Source organism: Saccopteryx leptura, chromosome X, assembly GCF_036850995.1.
Source record: "Saccopteryx leptura isolate mSacLep1 chromosome X, mSacLep1_pri_phased_curated, whole genome shotgun sequence".
Taxonomy (NCBI): domain Eukaryota; kingdom Metazoa; phylum Chordata; class Mammalia; order Chiroptera; family Emballonuridae; genus Saccopteryx; species Saccopteryx leptura.
Genome location: NC_089516.1, coordinates 37,241,719 through 37,267,886, shown reverse-complemented (window position 1 = coordinate 37,267,886; position 26,168 = coordinate 37,241,719). Strand labels below are relative to the sequence as shown.

The window sequence follows — 26,168 nt, the reverse complement described above, 5'->3', positions numbered from 1 at the left end:
GAAGTAACCATCTGCTTCACTTCCCCTCCCTCTCCCCCTTCTCTCTCCTCTCCTCTCGCAGCCAGTGGCTTGATTGGTTCAAGCATCAGCCCTGGGCGCTGAGGATAGCTCAGTTAATTAGAACATCAGCCCCAGATGGGGGTTGCTGGGTGGATACCAGTTGGGGCGCATGCAGGAGTCTCTCTCTCTTCAAAACAAAACACTATTGTTGGACTTATATAGAAATCTAATATATATGCCAATAACAATGCAAATGAATGGGGAGGAAAGAAAGCTATGTTGGAGCAAGAAAATGATACCAAACCATAACTTAAATCCAAAGGAAAATGGAAACTAATAATAAATAAGTAGGTTAATATAAAAGATTATAAGTATACTTTATTCCCTGTTTTCTTAGTTTCTTTAAAAAATATAGGACTGTATAAAGCAAAAGCTACAACACTGTATTTTTAAGTTTATAACATATGGATGTAATATGTGTAGCAGTAATAACACAAAAAGGGCAGGGAATGAAGCTATACTGGAAGACATTTTCTGTACTTTACTGTAACTAATTTGCTATAAATGTGAAATAGGTTTTGATGAGTTACAATGTTTAAGTTAATCCATAAAGCAGCCATGAAGAAAATACCTCAAAAATATAGTTAAGAAATGAATAAAAGTTTAAAAAGGAAATTTAAAAATATTAAAATGACCCAGGAAAATAGATTCATTTATTACATAAGTTAATGAAATGGAGAGAGAAAACCACATAAGACATACATAAAACAGGTAGCAAAATGGAGGATGTAAATCTAACCTTATCAGTAATAAAAATAAATTGAATAAACAATCCAATTAAAAAGCAAAGATTGCCAGATTAGATACAACATATAAGATACAATTTTGTGTCATATGCAAGGATGCACTTGAGATTCAAATATACAAATGAGTTGAAACAAAAAGTATGAAAAGGCCCTGGCTGGTTGGTTCAGTGGTAGAGTGTCGGCCTGGTTTGTGGATGTCCCAGGTTCGATTCCTAGGCAGAGCACACAGGAGAAGTGCCCATCTGCTTCTCCACCCCACACCCTCTTACTTCTCTCTCTCTCTCTCTCTCTCTCTCTCTCTCTTTTTCTCCTGTAGCCATGGCTCAATTGGAGCAAGTTGGCCCCAGCCACTGAGAATGGCTACATACCTGGCCTCCTCCTCAGGCACTAAGAAGAGCTCGGTTGCTGTGCAACAGAGCAGTGCCCCAGACAGGCAGAGCATCACCCCCTAGCAGGCTTGCCAGATGGATCCTGGTTGAGGTGCATGCAGGAATCTGTCTCTCTGACACCTCTCCTCTCACTGAATTTAAAAAAAAAAGTGAGAAAATATATACTCTGTGACCTCACTGGTGGTGGCCCAATGGATAGAACATCCACTCAAACACTGAGGTCACTAGTTGGAAACCACAAGATTGCCATCATAAGTGTGAGATTTTTGGCTTCAGAACAGGCTCACCAGCTTGAACAAAGAGTCACTGGCTAGAGCATGGACAATCACATGATCCCAAAGGTCACCAGCTTGAGGCCAAAAGCTGCTGGCTTGAGCAAGGGGTCACTGGCTCAGCTTGAACCCACCGTGAAAATCACAACCAAGGCACATACAAGGAGCAATCAATACACAAATAAAGCAAAACAGCTATGAGTTGATGCTTCTATCTCACTCTCTTTCTCAAAAAAAATACACACACACACTAGCAACTATATATGTGTATTTATATGTGTATATATATGTATATACACACATATATACTAGCAACTATAAATATATTTTTCCTTTTTTCTTAAGTGAGAGGAAGTGAGATAGAGAGACAGACTCCCGCATGTACCTCGACCAGGATCTACCCAGCAACCCACATCTGGGGCCAATGTTGAATCAACTGTGCTATCCTCAGCACCTGAGACCAATGCTCAAACCAGTCGAGCCACAGGCTATGGGAGGGGAAGAGAGAGGAAGGGGAGAGGGAAGGTAAGAGAAGCAGATGGTTGCTTCTTGTGTGTGTCCTAACTGGGAATCGAACCCTGGACGTATGCATGCTGGACTAACGCTCTATCCACGGAGTCATAGGGCCTATTTTTTTTTTCTTTTAAGGTGAAAAACTTGCTGAGACAGAAAGAGGTATTTTATAATAATAAAAGGGTCAATTTATGAGGAAGATATAACAATTTCTACCTAAAAACAGAGGCCTAAAATACGTGACTCAAAAACAGAAAATTATAGAGAGCTACCTAATTCAACAATAACACAAAGATTTGAATATTCAACTCTTGAAATGTACAGAACAACTAAAAAGAAAATCAACAAGGATATAGATGATTTGAAAAATGCAAACTGGACATAACTAAAACTACCATCTATAGAATATTTCACCCAACAATTGCACAATTCACATTCTTCTCAAGCATTCATGAAACATTCTCCAGGATAGACTATATATTAGCCTATAAAAAACATTTCAGTAAATTTAAAAAGCTTGAAATCATACCAAGTATGTTCAGTTACAGTGGAGTGAAATTAGAAATCAACAAGAAAATTTAGGAAATTCTCAAATAATTTAAAAATGAATAATGCACTTTTTTTTTTCTGAGGCTGGAAATGGGGAGGCAGTCAAACAGACTCCTGCATGCACCCAACCTGGATCCACCCAGCATGCCCACCAGGGGGCGATGCTCTGCCCATCTGAGGTGTCACTCTGCTGCAATCAGAGCCATTCTAGCGTCTGAGGCAAAGGCCACAGAGCCATCCTCAGCGCCCGGGCAAACTTTGCTCCATTGGAGCCTTGGCTGCAGGAGGGGAAGAGAGAGACAGAGAGGAAGGAGAGGGGGTGGGGTGGAGAAGCAGATGGGCGCTTCTCCTGTGCGCCCTGGCCGGAAATCAAACCCGGGACTCCCGCACGCCAGGCCGACACTCTACCACTGAGCCAACCGGCCAGGGCCGAACAATGCACTTTCAAATACTGAAGAAGAAATTATTAGGTAAATTATAAAACCTGTTGAAAACAAATGAAAATAAAAACACCCTCCATGCACACACACACACAAACAAGAAAAGAAGAAAGATCTCTCACTCATAACTTAATTTTCCTCCTTAAGAAACTTAAGAAGCGTAAATTAATTTAAACAAATCCCCAGGAACAAATAAAAAATATTGGAGTAGAGATAATGAAATAGAAAAAAATAGAGAAAAGCAATGAAATCAAAATTTGGTTCCTTGATGAGATCAGAACTTCTGAGAAACCTTTAGCTAACCTGATTAAAACAAAAAGAGAAGACTAAAATTACTAAATTTGAGTTGAAAAGGGGGACATCACTACCAACTATTCATGAATTAAAAGTATAAGAGGCCCTGGCCGGTTGGCTCAGTGGTAGAGCGTCGGCCTGGCGTGCGGGGGACCCGGGTTTGATTCCTGGCCAGGGCACATAGGAGAAGCGCCCATTTGCTTCTCCACCCCCCCTCCTTCCTCTCTGTCTCTCTCTTCCCCTCCCGCAGCCGAGGCTCCATTGGAGCAAAGATGGCCCGGGCGCTGGGGATGGCTCCTTGGCCTCTGCCCCAGGCGCTAGAGTGGCTCTGGTCACGGCAGAGCGATGCCCCGGAGGGGCAGAGCATCGCCCCCTGGTGGGCAGAGCGTCGCCCCTGGTGGGCATGCCGAGTGGATCCTGGTCGGGTGCATGTGGGAGTCTGTCTGACTGTCTCTCCCCGTTTCCAGCTTCAGAAAAATACAAAAAATAAAAAATAAAAAATAAATAAAAGTATGATAAGAATATTATAAAAAATTGTAAAACACATTAGACCACTTAGATCAGTGGTAGTCAACCTAGTCCCTACCGCCCACTAGTGGGCATTCCAGCTTTCATGGTGGGCAGTAGCGGAGCAACCAAAGTATAAATAAAAAGATAGATTTAACTATAGTAAGTTGTTTTATAAAGATTTATTCTGCCAAATTTAGTGAAAATCTTATATAAAGTACTTGGTAAGTAATTATTATTATATGCTTGAACTCTGCTTTATAAATTTTATAAAGTAAAGTTACTTCCCTACTTTATAAATCACCATTACTGTGGAACCAGTGGGTGGTTAGAAAATTTTACTACTAACAGATACAAAAGTGGGCGGTAGGTATAAAAAGGTTGACTACCCCTGACTTAAAGTGGATAAATTTTTAGAATGTCCCAAACTGCCAAAATCAAGAAAAATAGAAAACTTAAAGTAAGAGATAAAATTAATCATTTTAAGAGTTCCAGCAAACAAAAGTCCTAGCCCAGACAGCTTCACTGGTAAATTCTAACAAACGCTGAATTACTGCCAATATTTCACAAACTCTTCCTGGAAAAATTGGAATGGGAATACTATAAATTTCTTCTCTGAGGTAGGTAATAAAATAAGTTTTTAAAATTGTACTTATTGGGGTGACATTGGTTAATAAAATTATATAGGTTTCAGGTAAGCAACTCTATATTCATCATTTGTATATTGCAGGGGTTCCCAAACTTTTTTTTTTTTTCTGAAGCTGGAAACGGGGAGAGACAGTCAGACAGACTCCCGCATGCGCCCGACCGGGATCCACCCGGCACGCCCACCAGGGGCTATGCTCTGCCCACCAGGGGGCGATGCTCTGCCCATCCTGGGTGTCGCTATGTTGCAACCAGAGCCACTGTAGCGCCTGAGGCAGAGGCCACAGAGCCATCCCCAGCGCCCGGGCCATCTTTGCTCCAATGGAGCATTAGCTACGGGAGGGGAAGAGAGAGACAGAGAGGAAGGAGAGGGGAAGGGGTGGAGAAGCAGATGGGCACCTCTCCTGTGTGCCCTGGTCAGGAATCGAACCCGGGACTTCTGTACGCCAAGCTGACGCTCTACCACTGAGCCAACCGGCCATGGCCACCAAACTTTTTATACAGGGGGCCAGTTCACTGTCCCTCAGACCATTGGAGGGCCGGACTATAAAAAAAAAACTATGAATAAATCCGTATGCACACTGCACATATCTTATTTTAAAGTAAGAAAACAAAACGGGAACAAATACAATATTTAAAATAAAGAACAAGTAAATTTAAATCAACAAACTGATCAGTATTTCAATGGGAATTATGGTCCTGCTTTTGGCTAATGAGTTGGTCAATGTGCTCCTCTCACTGACCACCAATGAAAGAGGTGCCCCTTCCGGAAGTGCGGTGGGGGCCGGATAAATGGCGTCAGGGGGCTGCAGTTTGGGGACCCCTGGTATATTGTATTGTGTATTCACCATCTCAAGTCAAGTCTCCTTCCATCACCATTTTCCCCCTTTTCCTTCTTCTGACTCCTTCCACCCCAATTTTCCTCTATTGCTATTTTCTTTGTCTATGAAGTTTTTGGTTTGTTTGTTTGCTTGCCTAATCCCTCCTTTTTCCTCTGACAGCTGTCAGTATATTCTCTGTATCTATGAGTCTGTTTCCATTTTGTTTGATAGTTTATTTTGTTCATTAGATTCCATGTATAAGTCTAATCATATGGTACTTGTGTTTCTCTGATTGGCTTATTTCACTTAGGATGATAATCTCCAGGTCCAAACATGCTGTCTCAAAGTGTAAGATTTCCTCCCTTTTAACCACTTAGTAGTATTCCATTGTGTAAATGTCCCACAGCTTTTTTATCAACTCATGGACACATGGGCTGCTTCCATATCTTGGCTATTGTAAATAATACTGCAGTGAACATAGGTGTGCATATGTTCTTTCGAATTAGTGTTTTGAATTTCTTCAGATATATTCCCCAAAGTGTAATAATGGCTGGGTCCTAAGGCAGTTCCGTTTTAAATGTTTTGAGATAACTCCAAACAGTTGTCCACAGTGGCTGCACCAATCTCATTCCCACCAACATTACACAAGGGTTCCCTCTTCTCAGCACCCTCACAACCACTTGTTGTTTGTTGATTTGTTCATGAAAGCCATTCTGGCAGATGTGAGGTGATATCTCACTGTGATTTTAATTTGCATTTCTCTGATGATTAGTGACTGAGTATTTTTTCATATGTCTAGTGTCCATTTGTATGTCCTCTTTGAAGAAGTGTCTATTCAGGTCCTTTGCCCACTTTTAATTGGATTGTTTGTTGCGGGGCATTGGAGTTGTGTTGTATCTGTTATTTATGAACATTATAAATTAACCTCTTATCAAATGTGTCACTTGTGAGTATGTTCTCTCATTCAGTGGGTGATATTTTCATTTTGTCAATGGTGTCTTTTGCTGTGCAAACATCTTTTAGTTTGATGTAGTCCCACTTGTTTACTTGCTTTTGGTTATCTTGTATGAGAAGATATACCTGGAAAACATATTTCTACAAGAAATGTCCAAGATTTTACTGCCCATGTTTTCTTCTAGGATTTTTATGGTTTTGATTCTAAAATCAATCCAGTAGTTGTTGATCCATTTTTTAGTTTTCTTGTGTACTGTGTAAGAACACAGCCTAGTTTCATTTTTAGCATATATCTGTCCAATTTTCCCAACACCATTTATTGAAGAGACTATCTTGGCTCCATTGTATGTTCATGCCTACTTTGTCAAATATTAACTGACCATAAAACCATGGATTTATTTCTGGGCTCACTGTTCTGTTCCACGGATCTATATGTCTGTTTTTATGCCAGTGCCATGCTGTTTTGATTACTATGACTTCTGTTTGTTTATTCATTCATTAATTCATTTTGTGAGGCCAGTAACTGTTATAACAAAACCAGATAAAGACATCACAAGGAAAGAAAACTGGAAATCAATACCTATCATTTATATAGATGCAAAAATTCTAAAGCATATTAGCAAATCAAATTCAGCAGGATAGAAAATAGTATGCACCGTCAACAAGTGGAATTTCTTCTAGAAATGTGAAGTTGTTTTAACATCTAAAAATTACTTTATGTGATATGCCATATTAATAGAACAAAGGACATATAAATACATTACTATTACAACAGGTACAAAAAAAGAAAAGCTTTTCAGAAAATCTTGAACCCATTCATATTAAAAAAAAAAAAACATTCAAAAAAAAATAGGAGTAGGAGGGTACTTAGTCAAGATCAGGGATCTACCAAAAAAGCCACAGCTAACTTCATACTTATTAGGGAAAGACATTTCCCTCTAACCTCTAGAAAAAGACAAGGATTTCTACTTTTACCACATATCCTCAACATTTTTCTGAATGTTGTAATAAGTGGATTTAACCAACGAAAAAGAAATAAAAGGCATTCACATTTTAAAAGAGCAAGTAAAATTGCCTTTATTCACTAAATACATAATCATTATATATAAAACCTTAAGGAATTTTCAAAAACGTAAAACTAGAAATTAGTCAACAAAGTCATAAGGGAAAAGGTCAGTATGCAAGTAAGGGCAAAAGTAGGTTTACAGTTCATATGGAAAACAGTACTATAGCCTGACCTGTGGTGGTGCAGTGGATCAAGCATTGACCTGGAACGCTGAGGTCACGGGTTCAAAACCCTGGGCTTGCCTGGTCAAGGCACGTATGGGAGTTGATGCTTTCTGCTCCTCCCCTACCTCCTCTCTCTCTCTCTCTCTCTTCTCTAAAATGAATAAATAAATAAAAATAATTAAAAAAAAGAAAACAGTACTATAATTAATACATAAAGCAGTACTATAATTAACACATAAATAATAAACAAGAATAAAGTCCTATATTTCGTGAGCTCACAACCATAAGCCTACTTTGTACAAAAATCAATTGTATTTTGTATACAATCAAAGAAAAATATAAACATGAATTTATGAAACAATGTCATTCAAAATAACCTCCAAAGGGTAGCATGATTATGATTAAATTAAACAAAAGAAGTGCAAGACTTATAAAATGAAAACATTCCAGAAATAAATTAATAAGGTCCTAAAAAAATGGAAAGATGTCCCATGATCATGCACTGGAGAAGTTAATATTGTTAAATTGCAATACTCCCAAAATTGATCTACAGAATAAATGCAACCCATATCAAAACCGCACTGTTTTGTTGTTGTTCTTGTTTGCAAAAATTGACTAGCTGATCCTAAAATTCATATGGGAATCTAAAGGTCCTGGATTAGCCAGAACAGTCTTGAAAACAAAGAAAAAAGGTGGAGTACATATACTTCTCAATTAACAAAGCTACAGTAATCAATAAATTGTGGTACTGGTACAAATATATATTAAAATGAGTGGAAATAATATATATAATATATAATGAATGGAAAATAATTCAGAGTACAAAAATAAGTCACTATTTTATTTTCCACTGATTTTTTTACAAAGGTTCAAGGACAATATGATAGGGACATAGTAGGCTTTTGAATACATCGTGCTTTGATAATTGTATGTCTACATGCAAAAGAATTAAATCTGTTTGATTAGACCCCTATCAAATACCATATACAAAAAAAGAATGACCTAAATTGGATCACAGACTTAAATGTAAAAACTAAAACATAATAAATTTTGAAGAAAACAGAAGTGTTAGTCTTTGGTGACCTGGGATTAGCAAAAATTTCTTAGATTCAGAACTAAAGTTCCGGCAATAGAAGAAAAAATGATGTATCAGACTTCATCAACATAAGAAAACTTTTCTCTTTGAAAGAAGACACCTTCAAAAATGTAAAATATCAACAGATTGAAATTATTTTTAAATTCTGTATTCACTAAGCGATTTATATTCCAAGTACATGGAAAACTCTTGCAACTCAGTAATAAAACTAAAACTCAATTAGAAATGGACAATGGATTTCACTATGTATATTTACAAAGAATACACTCAAATGGCGAATAAGTGCATGGAAAGATGCTCAACATCATTAGTCATTAAGGAAATGCATATTTGAAATTACAATGAGATATCTGGACACCCAGACAAAGAGCTATAATAAATAATAATCGTTAACAAAGACGTGGAGAAACTGGAACCCTCACGCATTGCTGGTGAACATGTTGCAAAACTGGTGCCTCCTTTCAGAGAACAGTTGGGCATTTCCATTAAAAGTTTAAATGTTAATTTACCATGTGACCCAGCAGTATCACTCCTATTTAAGTACACAAGAAAAATAAAATCATGACCTTATAAAGACTTGTCCATGAATGCTTATTGCAGCATAATTAATAATAGACAAAACGTATTAACCAAACTGTCCATCAACTGGTGAATATATATTCAAAATTCTATACATCCATTCAATAGACACAATTTGGCAATTAAAAAAATACCCACCTCGATCAACCTTGAAAACATTATGCTAAGTAAAAGAAGGCCAAACACAATAAGACTACCTATCATATGATTCCACTTATATTTAATGTAAAGAGTAGTCAATCCATGGATATGAAAAATAGATCAATGGTTTTAGAGAATCAGGAAAAAGGGGAATGGAGAATAACTTCTAACTTTTATGTAGTTTCTTTTCTAGGTGATCAAAATGTTCTTCTGAACATAGAACGTGGGGATGGCTACACAATGCTGTAAACTTATTACCATTAATTTGTACATTTAAAACAGAAATCTTGCCTGACCAGGCAGTGACTCAGTACATAGAGTGTTGACCTAGGATGCGGAGAACCCAGGTTCAAAACCCCAAGGTCACTGGCTTGAGCGCGGTTCATCCTGCTTGAGCGCAGGCTCACCACCTTGAGCACTGGGTTGCTGACTTGAGCGTGGTATTATAGATATGATCCCATGGTCACTGGCTTGAGTCCAAAGGTCACAGGCTTAATGCCCTAGGTAACTGTCTTTAGCCCAAGGTCACTGGCTTCAGCAAAGGATCATTCGTTTTGCTGGAGCCCCCTGGTTAAAGCACATATGAAAAAGCAATCAATAAACAACTAAGGTGATACAATGAAGAATTGATGCTGCTCATCTCTCTTCCTTCCCAGCTGTCTGTTCCTGTCTGTCTCTCTCTCTCTGACTCTCTCTCACTAAATGTATAAGTAATTAAATTAATAAATACATAAATGGATAAAACAGAAAATCTTATTTTATGTACATTATACTACTAAAACACTATACAAATCATGAATAATGTAAAAAAAAATTACAGTTTGCAAATCTAGACTACTACGGAATCACTTTAGAAATGTTCGTAAATAAAAACAATTCATAATACAAGAAGATATTGCCTCATATTAGCATGTACTCTAATTTTCTGAAAATGCTACAGAGGGCAAGATAGGAGTAGCATACCAGAAAAACGGCTCTAGCTCTCATTCACATTTTCTACATTCAGACTCTGATTGGAGCTTTGACTAGCCCGGTAACCGTAGATATATTATCTAACTTCTCTGTTCTTCAGTTATTTTATCTGTAAAATACAAATTAATAGTTCCTGTCTCATAGGTTTGTTGTGAAAATTCAAATGTTTCTTACTCATCAAGTCCCTAGATGAGGCTTCGGCAGATAATAAATTCTAAGTATATGTTTGTAACTATTTTCATCATCATTGTACAATTGAGGGGAGCAAAGAAGTTTTAAGAACGGGTCTTGCCTTCTCACATTATTCCTGTTTGTTCCATTCAGGTATCTTCAGTGCCTTGGGTTTGCCTGTGACCCAGTGCCCACTGGGTCTGAATGCCAAAGGACTTCCTCTAGGTATCCAGGTGGTGGCTGGACCCTTTAATGATCACCTGACCCTGGCTGTGGCCCAGTACTTGGAGAAGAGTTTTGGGGGTTGGGTCTGTCCTGGAAAATTGTAGTTAAGACCTCCTCAAGGTTGTGTGAGGATGTGTGTGTTTCCATAAACAGGCTGGGTGACATCAAGCACCAGCAAGCCAGTAACGAAAAACTCAACTGCAAAATTATCACTTGTTTACTTATTCTTGACACTCCCCTTTCGTTCACTAACCGTTGAATTTAATAAAATGGTAATATTTGACTCCTGCCCTCAGTTGACTGGAGAAGGTGGGCATGTAATTGAATAAGTGCAATAAAGTTTTCTATATGTGGTGATGGCGTCTGTTTTAGGCACAAGAGTGAGGTCACAAAAGGGAATATTCGTTTTAATTAAGGAATCATAAGCAACTTTATAGTGTTGTAAAAGTGCCATTCTGCCGGGTTTACACAGAGACACCAAGTCCAAATTAATTTTGAGGGTTTTATTAATAGGAGTAGATTTATTAATAAGCCGGCTGAATATGAAAAACACGAGGCATAGATAACCCAAATCGTGCAGTGTCCAATATAGCTCTGAGGCTAGTTATATACACTTGATCACATACAGGTTGGCGAGGGTGGGGGGTGAAGGGGGAGGAGTAGGGGAGCATGACATAATTATTAACATTTGTTTACAGGATTTATAAAAAAAGTTCTTACATATTAAAATTTATAAGGTAACACAATAGCTGAAAAGGTTGTTTTACACGTTAAAAGACATCCCCAAATCCTTTAGTGTCCATCTGCCATCCCTTTGTCTAGAGGTACATACATAAATCACGTTTTCAGGATACGAGGGGCTTACCTGATGTCAGAGGATAAACGTTTGCAAATCGCCCATTAAGGAGAAAGAAAGAGGAAAGGAAAAGGCCACTTAATCTTTCCTCCCTTCCTCTGCACCTGGCTAGTTGTTTACCTTCTTACTTAGAGGTGTGGGAAAGGGATGGAATCCAAGTGTCCTTTCTATTTTCATTCAAAATTTAGTACAAAACCTCTTTATGCATCCTGAGCTGGTGTAAATCACACACAATTATACAAATCATATTTACAAAATCTCTCTGTGTGCTTAGCCTAAATTATAAAATGCCCTTTAAGCTTCTTAGTAAAAGGAGGTTTCTTATATAGTTTGTTCTTTAAGCCAGGAAACTCCCACATTTCACTACCTTTACTCTCTACAGATAGGAGGGGGCAAGAAACATAACCCTTTTTCCTAAAATATTAATACTAATTTTCACAATTCTTTGGTACCTTACCACAATAGAGAAGATAATGCTTAAAGACAATCGAAAGACAGATATGTATTTGCGCGCAGGCCGTGAAGTAAGGTAATTCCACTTAGAAGCTATAGTGACAAAGACAAGGCATGAGGGCTACGTGGTGAACTCATATAAGTGTAAGTTAGTGTGAACAGTGATGAGCTGGACAGAAGGAGGGAAGCAAATGAGAATACAAGAAAAGCTCCTCCCATATCGTCAGAAAAAGCAGATGTCACAGTTTTGTCCAACAGGAGGGTCCAGAAGGATGCCACCTTAGTACAGATAATCACATATAGCACCCAGATCTTCATTTCCAAATGCCTTTTTCCGATAAAAAGAACCAGAGCTTATCGTAGAAAAAGCTGGTACTCCGAGAGAGAGAAACTGTAAAATGAGACTGGAATAGATTTTTGTGTCAGAAAGTTCTAAAGGGCTCAACACTCTAGTAGTCCAAAGCAAATAAAAGAATGAGATACCACTGTTCACCTTTTTAAATCGCTACAAGTTGTACGTAAATGATTGTGTTCACTACTGCTGACATTGGATTCTCCCTCAAGCTGACATTGGGAGTGTGAATGTGTTAACAATCTGCAACACTCTGAGCAAAAGCCTTTGTTTCAGCCATTTCCCTTACAGAGAAACATTCTCAAGGATAGCCTGGAGGCTGGAGCCCTGCCAAAGGGAACAGACTCCTGGGAAAACTGGAGGCAGGGGGAGGGGCCACAAGAATGGAGGGGCGGGGCGAATAAGATTGCAGGGCTGCTTCTGTGAAGCTTAGAACTGTGTCAGAGGGTCCCAGTGAGACTAGTGCTTATGCAGATGTGACAGGACAGGGCAATGCCATGGCAAGGAAGTCTTTGCAATAGTGTCCTTAGGGGTTCTGAGGGACTTCATCTATGGGGTCCGTGGGCAGTCGGCTCCTAAGACGCAGGGAATCAGTCATAGCAGATCCGTGTCAGCCAGGAGCTCAGGCAGGCACCAGTTATGGATCTGACAGCCATAAGCGAAGGCGCCACAGTCCCTCCTTGGGCCCAGAGTCCGAGAATAGCCGCAGTCACCTAGACCCAGAAGACAATCTACAGCAAGTCTTCAGCGGAAACCATCATAAAAAAGTTAAGCTCGCATCTGAATACGCTTCCCAAACTTAATTTCTGAATGGGGAGACCAGTGACATTAAAATCCGCACTCTGGGCCTGACCTGTGGTGGCGCAGTGGAAAAAACGTCGACCTGGAAATGCTGAGGTCGCCGGTTCGAAACCCTGAGCTTGCCTGGTCAAGGCATATATGGGAATTGATGCTTCCAGCTCCTCCCTCCCTTCTCTCTCTCCACTCTCTCTCTCTCTCCTCTCTAAAAAAAAAATGAATAAATAAAATAAAAAATAAAAAATTTTTAAATCTCCGTTCTGGGGAAAGAATGGTGTTTACACAAAATATTTTTATGCCAGTCAGGCTACTTTGCAACTATGTTGAGAGCTTCTGGGAATAAGTCTCAGGAAGATGTTATTGACCTGGAGATTAATGACCCTAACATAGATGTGGACTCCCTGCACTTGGCACTAGGCTCGTTGTACAATCATGACTATGTCTTCAGGGAGCCCCTTCAGATTCCAGGAGTTTTGGCAGCAGCATGTCTGCTTCAAGTAGAGGACTTACTTTATCAGTGTGATAAGAACATGAAGGAAACAATTAACGAGAAAACTGTATGTGGCTATTATGCAGCAGCAGAAACCTATGGGTGCAGGGGTCTCAAACTCGCGGCCCACGGGCCGCATACGGCCCGCCGAACAATTTTGTGCGGCCCGCCGACTAATCCACGGGCTTACTTAATTTTATCCAAAATATTTTGAACTTCGTAGATTAGTCGGCGGGCCGCACAAAATTGTTCGGTGGGCCGCGAGTTTGAGACCCCTGGTAGAGTCTGTAAAGACAAGGTGCTTTGAATGGCTTCACAATTTGATGACATATCCAAGTGTGGAACTTTTCAAGGAACTCAGTATAGATCTCATGAATCAGCTCATTTCTTCTTCTAATTTACTAGTAATGCAAAAGGAAATAGATGTATACACCACACTGAAAAAGTAGCTGTTCTTTCATCTTAACCCAGCCTGGAACAGATCAAGAAGTCAGCTTTTAGTGAATGCAAACAACTGGTGTTCCAGTCACAGAGAACATGTTGGTAACATCGCCTTCCTTGAAACCGAATGAGGTATAGCATTTCAACCAGTGTTTAAAATATTGAGGTTTCAGTATATCATCTCTTGCCTGGCCTCCACAAGACTTATTGTGCGAGATGTTGTGATACCTTTACAATGGTTATCACATATTTTTAAACAGCAATGGTTTACCTGGCTTAGAGCACAACAATGCAGGGAAATCGGTGCGAGCTATGTCAGTGAAACAGAACTTGAATGTAGCATGAGGTGCGGTAAAATGATTGTCACGGATGGAGAATACGCCTGGAGGTGGTCAGGTTGCAACTGTTACTTTCCCTTATGTGTTATCTTTACCAGGAATTATATAATTTTCAAGCAAAATACTTTCACTCAGCCAAGTGATGGTTCAGTTTACTCACACCCTCTAAGAAATATTGCATTCAGACTCACTTTGGCTCATTTTGACTCTAGCGGAAACCTAAGTTTCAGTAAAACAACTGGTTATCAAATACTAACCTTTCAAAATGATGAGGAACAAGTGGTAATGGGTTGGATGGCACAGCTCTGAGCTTTCCTTGCTATATATTCTGTAACTTCCTATTTATGCCATTAGAAAATCCAGGAAATTGATCATCTTGTCAATAAAGGTATAGTCACATTTTGAAAACTCCTGATGTTTCGTTTCATCTAATGGCCCTACTGTTAAACACGATAAAGGTGATGGATAACAGAAATGAAAACCTTTCAAATGTAGAAATGATCACAAAGGACTATCTTCATTTTAGTTCTATGGGTTTAAGAATAAACAGTTTAATTCCAATAAAAATCTGTGAAACCAATAGTCGTCTACTCTGTCATCTCTTTTCATGTATCAGTAACAGAAAAGCTCCAAATGGGAATAAGAGACATTTCCAAGGAATAAAAAGTACCATAAATAATGAGATAGAGTTTTACCCTAATATTGAGATAAAATATGGAATTGTCTTCCTTGCTGAAATTGTTGTGCAAATGTGGCTTTGATTGTAGCGATAGTACAGGAGAGAGTTGGTCATTGGGTGAAACTGGAGATTAGAAATTCTTTTGGACTCTGTAATGTACAGTTTTAAATAGCCAGACAATCTCAGGTTTAATAACATTACATACTCTATAATTTACAAAATTTACAAAAATTTGCCACGTGGCCCATTTACTTTATGGTTTGCAGAACTCAAATAGCTGACTATATGGGAAAAAAGTATACATTTTTTCACACTTAAAGAGTGGAAAATAGACCAAAGACTATATACACATTGCATAATCATATATTTGTGATATTAATATTATACTATGATATAGTATATAACTATGTTTGAAATTATATTTATAAAATATCATATATGATAGATACGTAAATTCAAAAGTTCCCTTTTTTTTTTTTTTTTTTTGTATTTTTCTGAAGCTGGAAACTGGGAGGCAGTCAGACAGACTGCCTCATGCACCCGACCAGGATCACCCAGCACGCCCACCAGGGGGCGATGCTCTGCCTATCCAGGGCATCGCTCTGTCTCGACCAGAGCCACTCCAGCACCTGGGGCAGAGGCCAAGGAGCCATCCCCAGCGCCCGGGGCCATCTTTTGCTCCAATGGAGCCTCGGCTGTGGGAGGGGAAGAGAGAGACAGAGAGGAAGGAGAGGGGGAGGGGTGGAGAAGCAGATAGGCGCCTCTCCTGTGTGACCTGGCCAGGATTCGAACCCGGGACTTCCGCACGCCAGGCCGCCGCTCTACCACCGAGCCAACTGGCCAGGGCCTAAACCTCCCTCTTTATGTTCCGCTTACCTGTCAGACCTCACCCTTACTGGACTATCAACCCTGAGACAGAGGAATTCCAGGAGGCTGGTCAACCTGCCCCAAGAAGGAGCATTCCAGTAAGGTGAAATCCTAAAACCATAAAAGGGAACATACCAGAACTTTTGCCTCAGTATCCCCTCTGGCTCTCCGAAACACTATTTAACTCGCCCCTTGTCTGTAACCGGTGCTCTTCATCCCGGGAGAAATGCCCGGCAGGGTTCTATTCTTCCTTTCAATAAAGCCTGTTACTCTGGTCTTTCAGACTCCCGTGGATTCCAACATTTGGTGCTGAAACCCAAGACAGGGTACTAACCGCCTGGACGATCCCTCTGCTGTCCAAACTTACAACCAGGGAAGCAATGGGCAGTGGCGGTTCGTCCCGGGCTTACTCCCTGATTCTGTTTGGACGTGTAATTGTAGGTCGATTGGCTGGCAGTCTAACCCTGTTCTGAACCCCTGCTAGACCAGAAAGGTAAGGAGTCTCTCCCTTCCCCTTCCCCGGTTGGCCTCTAAATTTCTCTCTAAAATCACCCCTTCCTGGTTCGATGGTTTTCCCTGACACACCTCACCTTTTGAGGGGTTTGACTTTCAGTCTCAGTGGACTGCAGAGAAGACTAGGCACCTAGCAAACCTCTCCACTCTCTCAGACTTCTCATCCTTGGAGCTCCCTGACAGGTGGTGATGACCTCTATCAGTGACGACTCCCCCACATGGAGATTCTCTCCTCTTGGGACAGTGACAAAAGGTGGGGACGCCCCCTCTTGCTCGCCTGTCTCCACAGCTCTTCAGAGTCTAAGCCTTCCAACCAGACCCCTGTAGGATGTCTCATAAAAACCTCACCAAACTTGGTCTCTCAGACCTCAAAGCAAAGAAATTAATCTTCTTCTGTAACATAGCATGGCCTCAGTACAAACTAGACAATGACTCCCATTGGCCTGAAAACATGACATTTGATTACAATATCCTAAGAGATCTTGACAATTTCTGCCACCAGACAAGGAGGGTATCAGAGATTCCTTACGTGCAGGCTTTTCTTCTCCCTTCTCTACTGTCCTTAATTTCTGTACCTTCTGTTCTACACGCAGGCCATTTTTGGCCATAGAAACCTCACCTAAAACTACTGCTCCTAATCTTTCCTTCTCCACAGACTCCCAACTCTCTCCTCCTGCCTGACCCCTGAGGGCACCCCTCTCTCGGGACCCCTCTCTGGTCCCTCTGAAAATCTTTTCCACTGGAGTCTCTTCCCTCCAAGAGCCCCCTCCCTTCTCCACTGTGTTCTTCATCCCTTCCCCACTCCTTAGAAGCTGTGTCTTCTGCTGTGGTGCCTATCTCTTCTCTGACTCCTCCTCCCTCCTTACAAACTGCAATTCTGTCTGTCTCCTCTCCGACCCCTCCTCCCTCTTTACAAACTGTGACTGTGCCTCTTTCCTCCTCGCCCCCTCCCCTCTCCTCAGAGCTCTAAATCTTATTTGACTCCTCTGAACACGTAGTGCCACACCAATACTTGAACCTCCTCCTCCTCCTCCTCCTCCTTCAGATTCTGACCCTCCTTCTTTTCCATTCAGCTGCTCACACTATCCATCCATCTCCTTTCTCTCTTCCTCCCCTCTACACTGGCAACTCCCTGCCATCTTGAAAAACTTAAAAAGCAGAGTTGTCTATTAAGCTATGTGAGTAAGTAATCTGTCTTGTCTCTTTGTTTGTCAGAAAATATCTCTAGTATAATTTTAATTGAAACAAGTAAAGCATGCTCATTTAAATTCCTTAATTTATAATATGTGAAGTCTTTCTTTAATGTGTAACTGTGTCTTTTTCTAAGGCCTTAAACCAATAATTACCCACATCTTAAAGGAGGCTTACACATCCCCACAGACTTTCCCTGCAATACACCCATCCTTCCTGTTCGAAAACCTTCAGGGGCTTATCGCCTCGTACAAGCCTTACATCTAATCAATAAGGCAAGAGTTCTCCTACATCCAGTAGTCCCTAATCTCTACAAGTTGCTGTCACACATTCCCTCAAACACCAGTCACTTCAGGATCCTAGACCTCAAGAATGCCTTCTTTACCATTCCTCTACACCCTGACTCTTACTTTCTGTTTGCCTTTACCCGGACACTAATGCAGCCCAGCAATTACCTGGATTTTCTTAACCCAGGGATTCAGAAACAGCCCACACCTGTTTGGGCAGGCACTAGCTCAGGATTTAGCAGCATGCAATCTCAAAACTAGTACTCTCTTACAATATGCAGATAACCTACTCCTCTGCATCCCCTCCTAGCCTGCCTCAAGGAGACACACCACCACCCTTCTTAACTTCCTCGCTGTAAAGGGATATCGTGTCTTCTCTACTAAGACTCAACTTCACTCTTAATCCGTAGTCTATCTGGGCATCACCTTAACCACCACCACTGAGGACTCACCCAAGATCGAACTCAGACCCTCCACAGTCTCCAACCACCTACCACCGCAAATCAAATACTTTCTTTCCTCAGTCGAATAGACTTCTTTAGACACTGGATTTCCAATTTTGCTCTCTTAATCAAGCCCCTCAGTGAGATCTTCTGAGCATGGCTTTTAAGGTCTATAATGGCCAAGGAAGTAACAGAAAAGGCAAATAAGGCCCAAAAGAAGTCAGGAAATACCAGCTTTTGGCATACACTCTTAAAGGCTCCAGTGCCCTAAAGGGCTTCATAGGATTCTATCGGGGCCGTACTTCAAGAGTGAAAAGAAAGGTCATTGAACTGAAGCCTGCCAGGCTTGCCAGCCCCACCAGTTTACATGTCTGCTGTGGAAAGAGGGACACGAGAAGGTAAGCTGCCCCCTTTTTCCACAGAGGGAGGGTTCAGTCTCTTCTAGCCCTGCTCCAGCTACCTGTGACCTGACCTTGCCCAGCATGCTGGGAATTGCCACTGAAGGCCCAACGACATCGTTCACAAACCTAAGGTATTTCTTCCAAGTAGCAGATAAGGTGACCTCATTTTTTGTAAACACAACGGCCATCTACTATGCCTTGCCTAAATATTTGAATTTTATTTATCCCTCCAAGATCTCTAATGTGGGTATTGACAGTCTGATTTTGTTACTTTATTTAATGTATCATATCTCCTTTATTTCTCTTGTCTCAATGCCCCATGCTTATTATAGGCTGGGACCTGCTGCTAATTCCAGCTAGAAGCAGTAGTCACTAGGACTTAACTCTAACTGCAAAGTATAGAAATGTAACCACCCTTTCTCTAAGCACTTGCAGGATTTACAGGTAACTCAGCAAATTGTTCAAAGACGGTCCAAGAGGCGCTTCCAGCATTCCATCACCCAGGGACTTACTTTCGGACAGTGAACTGGCCCCCTGTATAAAAAGTTTGGGGAGCCCTGCCAACCATAAACCTGACGCTGGTTGGTCTACGTATGGCAAATATATGAAAAACTAAGGACTCTTTTAATCAGTCTTTGGGAAAAGGGAAAGTAGGATAAAAAAAAAGTCAACTTAATTGTCACTAAAGGTTAAAGATTTTTTTTAAAGACTTTATATTTTTTAAGATATTTTATTTATTCAGTTTAGAGAGATGAAAGAGAGAGAAAGAGACAGAAAGAGAAAAAGATGGGAGGAAGAGAAGGAAGCATCAGCTCCTATATGTGCCTTGACCAGGCAAGCCCAGGGTTTGGAACCAGCGACGTCAGCATTCCAGGTCGATGTCTCATCCACTGTGCCACCACAGGTCAGGCAAGGTTAAAGATTTTTAAATCAAGAGTTCTGACTAGAAAGGAAATGTATGGTTTTGATAATAGAAGGTATAAGTATAGAAATACTTTTGAAAGAAAAAGGAAAAAGCAAGTTGTTATGAAGGCCAGTTATTTCTGGATAAGAAAGTGTATGAAAGTTGAAGGTTTATATAAGTTGTAGAAGGTTTGTGCAGGTTGTATGAAGTTTGTACAGAGAAAAAAGTATTTGAACAATCAGAAAACGGGTTTTTCAAAGAACGTTTAATCAATCACCCTAGCTAACAATCCTCTACTCTACCCACTTATGGGGAGACTCTTTCCTCCACGCTGACCATCTGGAGCTCAGAAACAGAGAAACAAATCTGACCCCTTGTCCTTCTATTCTCTATTCACCTCTCAACCTGCGTCACCCAAGCAGGGGCTTTCTACTCCTGTAGGACCAACACCTATATGTGTCTCCCTACTAATTGGACAGAAACCTGTATCCTAATCTCTCTCACCCCAAATATCAACCTAATCCTACCCCATGAGCCTCTTCCAGTTCTTAATACACTACCCGTCAATCTAAGGACCAAACGAGCTGTACAAGTAATCCCTCTACTTACTGCTTTAGAAATCTCTACAAAAGCAGGTCTAGGGGCAGGGGGACTGGCCACTGCCCTGTCTTATTCCCAATCTCACTCTCTGAAGCCCAGCGAATTCGTAAACATGGAATCAATGGTTTCACACAAACTGGGTGTCTTGACTATTGCCTTTCATTGGTCCACTCACTCTCCTATTTATTTTTCTAATTTTTGGACCCTGCCTCTTGTGTTTGTTCACTAGTTTCTTACAGAACCACATGCAGACGTTCGCCATTCAGAAAGTTGGAAAAATCTCCCTAACCCTACACACCAACCGTGAAACTGCCCTCGCAAAACAGAAAAATCTGAAACCCTATTATCAGCAAACCTCCTAAATCATATCTTTCAACCCCTACAGGTCCCCTAACCCTAAAGCTCTCCCATATCCCTGAAGAACTAGGAGAATGAATAGCATTCACCTCTTAATGCTTCTCAGTCTTTTTACGCTTCACATAGTAAGGGGACAAGATCGCTGGGTCTTCTTGGCTGAAGAAGAGCCTACAAACACGAAACACTTCTTTTAGCTCAAGCTAACTGCTCTCTCCAGGGCTGCCAGGAAAAAATATCTGTAACTTACCATGGAAGAACTTTCACACACACCCCCAGTATATAATATTCCTTATTCAAATATTTGCCTCCTTCTTTATCAAGTTCCTACAGGCCTGGATGAGAGAAATCTCTAGGATTACCTACAATCAAATGCTCCTACACTCTTATGCCCAGTACACCAAGGAGAATTTCACGAGGGACATATCAAATAGGTAGGGATGACAGCAGGAAGAAGCCGCCCCTCAGCCCAAGAAGTTCCCTACTGAATGTTCTCCTAACCCCCTTCCTTTAAAACCACACATATTCAGTCCTTCTAAAATTTACACCAACAGGTTCCCTGTCTCTAAAAATCTCCACATGTCCTCCCATTGAAGAGGAACCAGACCAGCACGTCTCATGAGGTTCATCCAGGAGACTGTGTATCACCATGTCACTCTGTCCACTCGGCACTTGCAGCAAGTAATTCACAATTATTACCTCGCAATTTTTTTTTTTTACTTCCTCACTCAGGTTTTCGAGGACATCACCTGGTTCAAACCTCACAGCATGGATATTGACGACCTCCTTAACTGGATGAGGGACTTGGCTTGGCAAGGTTCCTTCTTGAGTTCTCTCCAGAAGAAGCAAGAATTTTTCAATTTTTTCTCCTCTTTCTCCTTGTCACCCCTCACCGTATATTATAAAATTAACAACTGCCTTTCTTTTATATGTAACCACAGATTTGAGAAATGATAGATATGTCTATTCGAAACTTCCCTCTTGGTGTTCTGCTTATCTGTCAGACCTCACTCTTACTGGACTATCGCCCCTGAGACAGAGGAATTCCAGAAAGCTGGTCAACCTGCCCCAAGAAGGAGCATTCCAGAAAGCTGAAATCCTAAAACCATAAAAGGGAATATACCAGAACTTCTGCCTCAGAATCCCCTCAGGCTCTCCCAAACACTATATAATTCCCCTCTAGTCTGTAACCTGTGCTGGTCTTCCCGAGAAGTGCCCAGCAGGGTTCCTTTTTCCTCTCAATAAAGCCTGTTACTCTGGTCTTTCATCTCCCATGGATTCCAACAATATATTGATATAATGATAATTATATAGCATGTCCCTGGATCTAAAGTGCTTCTCTAATAAAAAGCATGTTGAAAAATCATTTTTAAATTCCATTCCAAAAATCTTTGTCATTTCATTAGGGATGTTAGGGCATTTATATTTAAGGTATTTACTTATAGGGAAGGAATTTCTTTTCCTATTTCATTATGTGTTTTCTGTATGTCTTGTAGCTTTTTTCTTTTGTGGCCACCATTGCTGTCTTCTTTTGTGTTTACATTAGTTTCCCTTATTTACTTTCTATGATGTCAGGTCCCCGAGTTGAACAGCAGTTTGAAAATATTCACTGGAAAGGTTAAGAAATCAACATACATTTTAAATTTAATACTAATCTTAGTGAAATGGGAAATCTCACACAATTCCATTTTGTCCCTCTCAGGACATGTAATATAACTACCATAAATACATGAACAAATACTTACATCATTACACATATTGAGAGCCCAAGATTGGGGTTTATCAAGTGATGGCAAAAAAGTTCCTATCCAGGACAATAATTTGACTTTTGTCTTTAAAATTTGAATTCTCAAGACTTACCTGACCTGAGAAGATAAACGTTTTCAAATCACCCATTAAGGAGAAAGAAAGAGGAAAGGAAAGGGCCACTTAATCTTTCCTCCCTTCATCTGCACCTGGCTAGTTGTTTACCTTCTTCCTCACAGGTGTGGGGAAGGGAGGGAATCCAAATCTTCTTTCTATTTTCATTCCAAACCTAGTACAAAACCCGTTCATTCACAATATACTGTAGTCCATCCTGAGCTGGTGTAAATCACACACATGTATAGAAATCATATCTACAAAAACGCTCTGTGTGCTTAGCCTAAATTAAAAAATGTCTTTTAAGCTTCTTAGTAAAAAGGGGTTTCTTATATAGTATGTCCCTGTAAGCAAGGAAACTCCCACATTCCTATTATTTCATTCACTACAGAAAGGAGGGGGCAAGGAACATAACCCTTTCTCCAAAAATATTAATATTAATTTTCACAATTCTTTGGTACCTCACCACAATAGAGAAGATATGCTTAAACACAATCAAAAGACAGATATGTGTTTGCGCACAGGCCGTGAAGTAAGGTAATTCCACTTAGAAGCTATAGTGACAAAGACAAGGCAAGAGGGTTACGTGGTGAACTCATATAAGTGTAAGTTAGTGTGAACAGTGATGAGCTGAACAGGAGGAGGGAAGTGAATGAGAATGCAACAAGAAAAGCTCCTCCCATATAGTCAGAAAAAGCAGATGTCACAGTTTTGTCCAACAGGAGGGTCCAGAAGGATGCCACCTTAGTACAGGTAATCACATATAGCACCCAGATCTTCATTTCCAAATGTCTTTTTCCAAAGAAAAGAACCAGAGATAATCGTAGAAAAAGCTGGTACTCGGAGAGAGAAACTGTAAAATGAGACTGGAATGGATTTATATGTCAGAAAGTTCTAAAGAGCTCGACACTCTAGTAGTCCAAAGCAAATAAAAGAATGAGATACCACTGTTCACCTTTTTAAATCGCTACAAGTTGTACGTAAATGATTGTGTTCACTACTGCTGACATTGGATTCTCCCTCAAGCTGACATTGGGAGTGTGAATGTGTTAACAATCTGTAACACTCTGAGCAAAAGCCTTTGTTTCAGCCATTTCCCTTACAGAGAAACATTCTCAAGGATAGCCTGGAGGCTGGAGCCCTGCCAAAGGGGACAGACTCCTGTGAAAACTGGAGGCAGGGGGCGGGGCCACAAGTATGGAGGGGCGGGGCGAATGATAAAGATTCCTGGGCTGCTTCTGTGATGCTTAGAACTGTCAGAGGGTCCCAGTGAGACTAGTGCTTATGCAGATGTGACAGGACAGGGCAATGCCATGGCTAGGAAATCTTTGCGGTAGTGTCCTTAGGGATTCTAAGGGACTTCATCTATGGGGTCCGTGGGCAGTCGGCTCGTGAGACGCAGGGAATCAGGCATACCGGATCCGCGTCAACCAGGAGCTCAGGCAGGCACCAGTTATGGATCTGACAGCCATAAGCGAAGGCGCTGCAGTCCCTCCTTGGGCCCAGAGTCTGAGAATAGCCGCAGGCACCTAGTCCCAGAAGACAATCTACAGCAAGTCTTCAGCGGAAACCATCATAAAAAAGTTAAGCTCGCATCTGAATATGCTTACCAAACTTTATTTCTGAATGGGGAGACCAGTGATATTAGAATCCGCGCTCTGGAGAAAGAATGGTGTTTACACAAAATATTTTTATGTCAGTCAGGCTACTTTGCAACTATGTTGAGAGCTTCTGGGAATAAGTCTCAGGAAGATGTTATTGACCTGGAGATTAATGACCCTAACATAGATGTGGACTCCCTGCACTTGGCACTAGGCTCGTTGTACAATCATGACTATGTCTTCAGGGAGCCCCTTCAGATACCAGGAGTTTTGGCAGCAGCATGTCTGCTTCAAGTAGGGGACTTACTTTATCAGTGTGATAAGAACATGAAGGAAACAATTAATGAGAAAACTGTATGTGGCTATGATGCAGCAGCAGAAACCTATGGGTTACAGTCTGTAAAGACAAAGTGCTTTGAATGGCTTCTTCACAATTTGATGACACATCCAAGTGTGGAACTTTTCAAGGAACTTAGTATAGATCTTATGAATCAGCTCATTTCTTCTTCGAATTTACTAGTAATGCAAAAGGAAATAGATGTGTATACCACAGTGAAAAAGTGGATGTTCCTTCGTCTTAACCCAACCTGGAACGGAACAACAAGTCAGCTTTTAGTGAATGCAAACAACTGGTTTTCCAGGCACAAAGAACATGTTGGTAACATCGCCTTCCTTGAAACCGAACGAGGCATAGCATTTCAACCAGTGTTTAAAAACTTGAGGTTTCAGCATATCATCTGTGGCCAGGTCTCCACAAGAGTTATTGAGCGAGATGCTCTGATTCCTTCAAAATGGTTATCTATTTTTAAACATCAATGGCTTACCTGGCTTAGAGCAAAGCTATGCAGGGAAATCGGGCCCCGCTATGCCAGTGAAAGAGAATTTGAAAAAGGTAGCATGAGGTGCGGTAAAATGATTGTCACCGATGGAGAATACGCCTGGAGGTGGTCAGTTAGCCACTTTTGCTTTCCCTTATGTGTTATCTTTACCAGGAATTATATAATTTTCAAGCAACATACTTTCACTCACTCAGGTGATGGTTCAGTTTGTTCATACCCTCTAAGAAATATTGCATTCAGACTCACTTTGGCTCATTTTGACTCTAGCGGAAACCTAAGTTTCAGCAAAACAACTGGTTATCAAATACTAACCTTTCAAAATGATGAGGAAAAAGTGGTAATGGAATTGGATGGCACAGCGCTGAGCTTTCCTTGCTATGTATTCTGTAACTTCCTGTTTATGCCATTAGAAAATCCAGAAAATTGATCATCTTTTCAATACAGATATAGTCACATTTGAAAACTCCTGATGTTTCGTTTCATCTAATAGCCCTACTGTTAAACACGATAAAGGTGACGGATAACAGAAATGAAAACCTTTCAAATGTAGAAATGATCACAGAGGACTATCTTCATTTTAGTTCTATGGCTTTCAGAACAGACAATTTAATTCCAATAAAAATCTGTGAAACCAATAGTCGTCTATGCTGTCATCTCTTTTCCATCAGCAACAGAAAAGCTCCAAATGGGAATAAGAGACATTTCCAAGGAATAAAAAGACCTTAAATAATGAGATAAATTCTTACCCTAATATCGAAATAAAATATGGAATTGTCTTCCTTGCTGAAATTGTTGTGCAAACGTGGCTTTGATTGTAGCCATAGTACAGGAGAGAGTTGGCATGAGGTGAAACCGGAGATTAGGGATTCTTTTGGACTCTGTAATATATAGTTTTAAATAGCCACACAATCTCAGGTTGTATAACATTACATACTGTATAATTTAGTGTTATTTTACAAAAATTCGCCACATGGCCCATTTACTTTATGGTATGCAGAACTCAAATTGCTGACTCTTTATCTCAAAAAAAAGTATACATTTTTCACACGTAAAGAGTGGAAAACAGACCAAAGACTATATACACATTGCATAATCATATATATGTGATATTAACATTATACTATGATATAGTATATAACTAAGTTAGAAATTATATATGATAAAAAGATTTAAAGTGCTTCTCTAATAGGAAGCATGTTGAAGAATCATTTTTACAATCCATTCCAAAAATCTCTGTCATTTCAATAGGGATTTTAGGGCATTTATATTTAAGGTATTTACTGATAGGGAAGGAATT

The 26,168-nt window shown here is 40.4% G+C and overlaps 2 protein-coding genes and 1 pseudogene across 2 annotated transcripts in view; all 3 read left to right on the top strand.

Annotated features, from left to right (window-relative positions):
• FAAH2 (fatty acid amide hydrolase 2) overlaps positions 1 to 10,958 on the top strand; it is a 108,371-nt gene extending 97,413 nt beyond the window's left edge. Inside the window, exon 11 of the mRNA XM_066357639.1 lies at positions 10,533 to 10,958. Coding sequence (XP_066213736.1) covers positions 10,533 to 10,708 — 176 coding nt within the window. The 3' untranslated portion in view covers positions 10,709 to 10,958. The remainder of the gene's footprint in view (positions 1 to 10,532) is intronic.
• A 1,858-nt stretch (positions 10,959 to 12,816) lies between these two features.
• Positions 12,817 to 14,703, top strand: LOC136386169 (germ cell-less protein-like 1; annotated as a pseudogene).
• A 9,095-nt stretch (positions 14,704 to 23,798) lies between these two features.
• On the top strand, positions 23,799 to 25,298 carry LOC136385306 (germ cell-less protein-like 2). The gene has a single exon (XM_066356057.1). The coding sequence runs from the start codon at positions 23,799 to 23,801 to the stop codon at positions 25,296 to 25,298; it is 1,500 nt and encodes a 499-aa protein (XP_066212154.1).
• Positions 25,299 to 26,168: the final 870 nt, after the last annotated feature.